The sequence below is a fragment of the Branchiostoma floridae genome, chromosome 1 (assembly GCF_000003815.2).
Source record: "Branchiostoma floridae strain S238N-H82 chromosome 1, Bfl_VNyyK, whole genome shotgun sequence".
NCBI lineage: Eukaryota > Metazoa > Chordata > Leptocardii > Amphioxiformes > Branchiostomatidae > Branchiostoma > Branchiostoma floridae.
In genome coordinates, this window is record NC_049979.1 from 10956753 (window position 1) to 10962058 (window position 5306).

General features: G+C 41.6%; 1 protein-coding gene across 5 annotated transcripts in view; it reads left to right on the forward strand.

Annotated features, from left to right (window-relative positions):
• The first annotated feature begins 93 nt into the window (after positions 1-93).
• LOC118411853 (serine/threonine-protein phosphatase 2A 56 kDa regulatory subunit delta isoform-like) overlaps positions 94-5306 on the forward strand; it is a 30883-nt gene continuing 25670 nt past the window's right edge. For 4 of the 5 annotated variants that reach the window (XM_035814359.1, XM_035814344.1, XM_035814382.1 and 1 more), the window contains exons 1-3: positions 94-251; positions 473-538; positions 812-980. In XM_035814359.1, coding sequence (XP_035670252.1) covers positions 225-251; positions 473-538; positions 812-980 — 262 coding nt within the window. In that variant the 5' untranslated portion in view covers positions 94-224. The remainder of the gene's footprint in view (positions 252-472; positions 539-811; positions 981-5306) is intronic. The other variant, XM_035814352.1, reaches the window with a different exon arrangement.

The following is a 5306-nucleotide window of genomic DNA, read 5'->3' on the forward strand; positions in this document are numbered from 1 at the left end:
GTACTTAATATCATAGGGTACTTTAGATTTATACTTCCTTCTTCAACATTCCGCAGTACCACTACCGCAGTACTATTTTAGTACGCCAGAAGTCGCTGGTGTACAGCCCTGTCGGTCACGTGCCGTGTATCGTGCCCAACTGCGCGCGCGCGGACCGTCCTAGTGGTATCAAATTACGAGGGTGCACACTAGAGCGAAGGAAGGGCATCACAACTACACAAGTCATGCCCAATAAAACCAAGAAGGACAAGGTAAAATTCAACCATCTTTGTACCGAACGTTCTTGATAGACTAATCTACATGTAGGGGTAGCTTAGGGTGACGTTGTGTGACTGACGATGGCGGATTTGAGCCTGTAAGGAGACCCTGTTTACGGTTGAGGTTCCCGGAGCAGATCCGTTCCTTGCAACACTCAACAGGGCGCATGAATCGTTGGTTTTGATATCGTTTCTCTTCGTGTATCGCTCCGCAGGCTCCTTCCAAGAATGCCGTTGGGGCGAAGAATTCCGGTAAAGAAGGAGGGGAGAACTCTGAGGAGGTAGGTAGCGGAAAGTCGTACCATATCAACCCAGGTAGCTGTGTCGAAGTGGGTCGTGTCTGTTCAAACATGGCGGCGCCCTTACTACCACTGGCCCCATTGTTGATCTGCTCTGTTGTAGATAACCAAACCCCCACACAAACTATAAAGATTAAGCCACCCTTTTCCTCCCCTATACCCCTTCCTGTAGACGTAACGCAGGCGTGGAAACTGTGTGTGTAAGAGTAGTGGCAGTTTTTCGGACGGGGTGTGTTGTATTTGTTTATATGACAGGCTAACAGAAACCGTGCGGCGACCAACAACGTCCCCCCTCCCACCCAGCTCACCAAGATCAAGCTGACCGGTGGGCAGCAACATGTGGTCAAGAAGGACAAGCGACAGAGCTCGTCCAGGTTCAACATCAGCAAGAACAGGGAGCTGCAGAAGCTGGCTGCGCTCAAGGGTGAGTGCCAAAAGTTCTCAATCGAAAAAAAACAACAACAAATTGAACAAAAAACAAAACACAAACATAATTTGTGACAGATGTCAGTTTGAAAGTTTCGCCAAACGTGCCATGAGATTGAAATTTATATCTCTGAATTAAATCGGCTTCAAATATATGGAAGAGGAGCCATCAGAAATGGGCATGCAGGGCATATGCAACCTATTTTAATTTCCTGTAATCTGTAGACAAATCTGCCTTACTCTTATTCACCATAGTTCAACCAAAATTTGCGTACTTGCTTTAGTTGATTTTACTGTAACACCGTTTTCTGCTCAATTCAGTGTTGAGCATTGTCACCCTCCTTGAAAAGTCTGAATCGTTTTGTGGTCACACAGTTGAATACAGTTCAGAAAGTAAGATAGAGGGGATGCTAGAAGATGATGTTACCAAAACTTTCATTCATATGTTGCTACAAAGTTTAAACACAAATGCCAATGTTCTTAGAGTTGTCATGATATTTACACATTAGTGTAAATACACATTTACTGCAGTCTGTGATTCATAACAGCCTGCACTATGTGATTCATATCATCCAGCCTGAGTATTTTTAGTTCTCAAAGATGTAGATTATTCATATTTCTTTGAAACATTTTTGATACCCATTCCCTGAACATGTCAGACTTGAATTTGTTGAACTGACATTTTTTTCATGAAAAATGTTTTGGGGAACTGCTACTGCTAGAGGAAGAGACCACATGCTGTATTCAGGACATGAGAAACCTGTCTGTGGGTACAGATAAGAAAAACTGAAATTACAGAAATTTGCACATAAAAGAAATATTTGCGTTATCAAGCACCATATTGTCAAATTCTTTGTGTGGATGCCAACATCATAATAAATACATTTATCACTGATATGAACTTTGTATGATAGTTTCTCAATTGACACTTAAAACTGAAAGCAGTGTAGGTACCGTACTACAATACTTCTTTGAGCGAGAAACTATGACACTTAGATGATAGCAAAGCTAGTTGTGTAGTTTTATTTCAAAATGGAAAATACTCTTTTCCGATATGTAGCATGACTCTCCACTCTTCCACTCCATTTTATTTTACGAGATGTCGCATGTCAACCTGAAGCAGTGATGACATGTATGCCCATTGTCAGCTTGGCACATTGATAAAATACAGCCCTATTAAAATGAAATATCTTGGGTCATCCTGGGTAACTTATAACAATTAACGTGTCAAATTTTGACATCTTGCAACATTATGATTGTATGTAGGTGCGAAGAATATTATGAGCCCTCATGCACGTATGGTGTTCATTGTTTCAGTTGTATGTAAGACTTGGGTTTATCCTTGAAACTGCAGAGAGAAAAAACAAATATACATCTGTCATCTTGGCAACATTTTGTTCATCAATGGGAAAAAGCATGTTAAGTGAGGGATATTATGTAATTTTTCCAACAGCTGCTTTGGAAAGACAGATTTGTCTGGATAAGAAGGGTCTCCCAATGTTGTGGTATGATTTGACAAGTGAAGGGTGTCTAGTCCCCTGGTATGCTATCCCTGTCCAGAACTGATGTAGTAGTAGAATTGACACCCTGGTGCATTGTCGAAATGAAATTTTACCCTCCTTGGAAGGTCAAGGGTTGATCCTGGGTCACAGGTCATGTGTATTAAGAACTTCCAAACAAGGGTGGGAACACTCTGTTGCCATAGCGCCAGTTGACCTAATATGGATGTCTGAGGTCCAGTGTCCATGTGTCTTTCAAATGTTCGGCATGTAAAGTGACTGGAGGTTTTGTCAACAGTGGGCAGGACTTTATTGGCGTTAAGATAGATCCTAGGCTGATATGAGTCCGTCCAATGGGTTGCTCATGTGTAAAGGGATAAGGTGTAACAACATCTTAGATTTAGTACTTGTACGGTATAGACAATAAGATGACTCAGGGGACTATGAAAATCTGGTCTATGTGGACAGGTGTTCAGTAATGACAGAATTCCTGTATCTGTTAATCTTACTGCTTGTGTTCATTGGGAAAATTGCCACCAAAAATGTGGTCACATTGGCCAGGTGGTCATTGTGTAAAAGTGGGTACTCATATTTGACTATTGTATCAAGCAAGCTGTGTCGGTGGCATACCAGTGTCACCGAAGAATCTGTAATATATCAGAGTTAATCTGTAACCACATGTTAGGTTTGTTTTCTAGTCTTGTCACATTGAAAAATGAGCAAAATGAACTTGGTATTCTGGGTAATCTTGAACTATGGTACTTTCTATTGGTGTGGAGGGTAATTTTATACAGGATAGAATATTTTTTCAGCCCTGATAGGGATGTCCAACAACACGAGTATAGTTTTTCCTCATGTAAGTTAAAGTTGCATTGTACTGTTTTTGATCAATGCATGTCTTAAGGCAGCGACCTTGTAAATGTAAAGCAGCTGACAGGAAACTGAGAGCAACTCAAGTCAAAGCTGTCTCTTCTCGCCTGATTATAGTATACTGAACACATAATCATATACTGAAATAACAGAATAGTCACTGTGTGATTTTAAGATTATAGCTGACAGATTTGTTACTTTGTACATGTTTATGTTTAAAGTTCATATGCAATTAGTCTTCAGGAATGAGTTTGAGTGGTATGATAATGATAATTTTATAGAAAAGGTACCACAGTCGGTGAAACTGATTTTTTTTCTAACAGTGCAAGGGAGCGAGTGAAATGTTTCTGCAAGTGGCTACGTGCTGTACTGACAACAGACCAGAGTTTTACCAACAGTGGTTCAGACATTATCTTATCATGTTAAAGAAGAAAGAAGACTGAAAGCGAAGAGCAAAAACAAGTTGGGGGAAGGAAATCACAAGAATGATGGTCTGTCCTCGGGTTGAACTGATTCGTGTCATGTTCCATTGACATGGATAACTTTGACCTCCACGGGGTCGTGTCATGTTCCTCCTTGCCAGGAAGACGTCCCCCTCCTTATAGCACCAGTGCCAAGAATCCCTGTAAAACAAGCCCTACCCAGCTATGGGGGAGATATGTGGGGAATGTTTCAACCAGCATAGAATTTCTCTATAGCCTGCCACGCTGGGGGTGATACCCATTACTTGTTGGTACCAACACTTGTTCAGGGGAATAGTGTTACATTTTCCAGACTGCATGATGGCCAGCTCCCTGCACATGGCCCTGCAATTTCAGGGCCCACCTCTGGTGAATATCATGAATGAAAAGTCCTTTCTATATAGAGGCAGCAGTTGAGGTGGCTGATATGGTCCTGTCACTGTGGCTGTTCCCTGTACTGATAAGTTGGTTGTTTGTGCATGTGTTGGTGTCAGTTTTGGACACTCTGATACTGTCAGATGATAGTGCAGGAGAGCTAGAGATCTGAAAGCTGTTACCACTGCTGTAGTATAACATGGCTGGTGTCTATTTCTGTGCTGCCATTATCATATCAAGTCAGTTGTGAACTGGTGAAAGAAACAGGTTACAGGTCAAGGTCCAGATATCAAATTGGGCATTATTTAGATCAGAACATGCCTGGATTTGCTTTCTAGTAGTTGTCTCTTCCTTTGGTTGTTCCCATGCATATGTGTATATATTTCCAAGATGCAATTTATCAAAGCCCATCCTGTTTGCTGGCGTTGTAAATGTCAAGCTCAAAAGTAACACCGGTACTTACCTCGTCATGAAAGTGGGATCTCCAGTCTTTTCCCGGGATAAGTCTCCATCATTCATGATGCCCCGCGCTGGAGATAGAACTCAAAATAGCCCCCGTGAGTCGTGACTAGAAGATAGCAAAATATATTTGTGGCTCGACCCATCATTGTTTCCCCATAAATCTGACATTTGCAGCAGTCCTGACCTTGTGCAGAGCCAGGGAAGATAAAGTAGTTTTAGCAGTTTGTCCATCTGATCCTGCTATTTTAGACCCCATTAGCAGTAGAAAGTCTGCTGTACATTTCGCCCCATTGAATGAGTAATCACGATCTGTTGAAGTAGCGTGTGGCTGGTGTGTAGTTTACATGTATTGACGCTTCAGTTGAATTCAAAGGGTAAAGCTTTTATAGCCTGTAACAGGGCAAATACTTGGTTTACATGCTGTTTGTCATTGAACAAGTGGGAGATGGAGAAATTTAAAAGGGATTGTTGATATTATTATATAGACATTCAATCAGTTTATCAACAAGATATCAAAGCTTGAGATCTCTGATGCAGTACCATGGACAGCTGCTAGTGGACCCATGGTCTGCTTCACTTTGCCAACACCCTACCACATACCAGAGAATCATCTTTTCAAGTTATGCTGTTTGCAGTCACACAGACACACACGCTCAC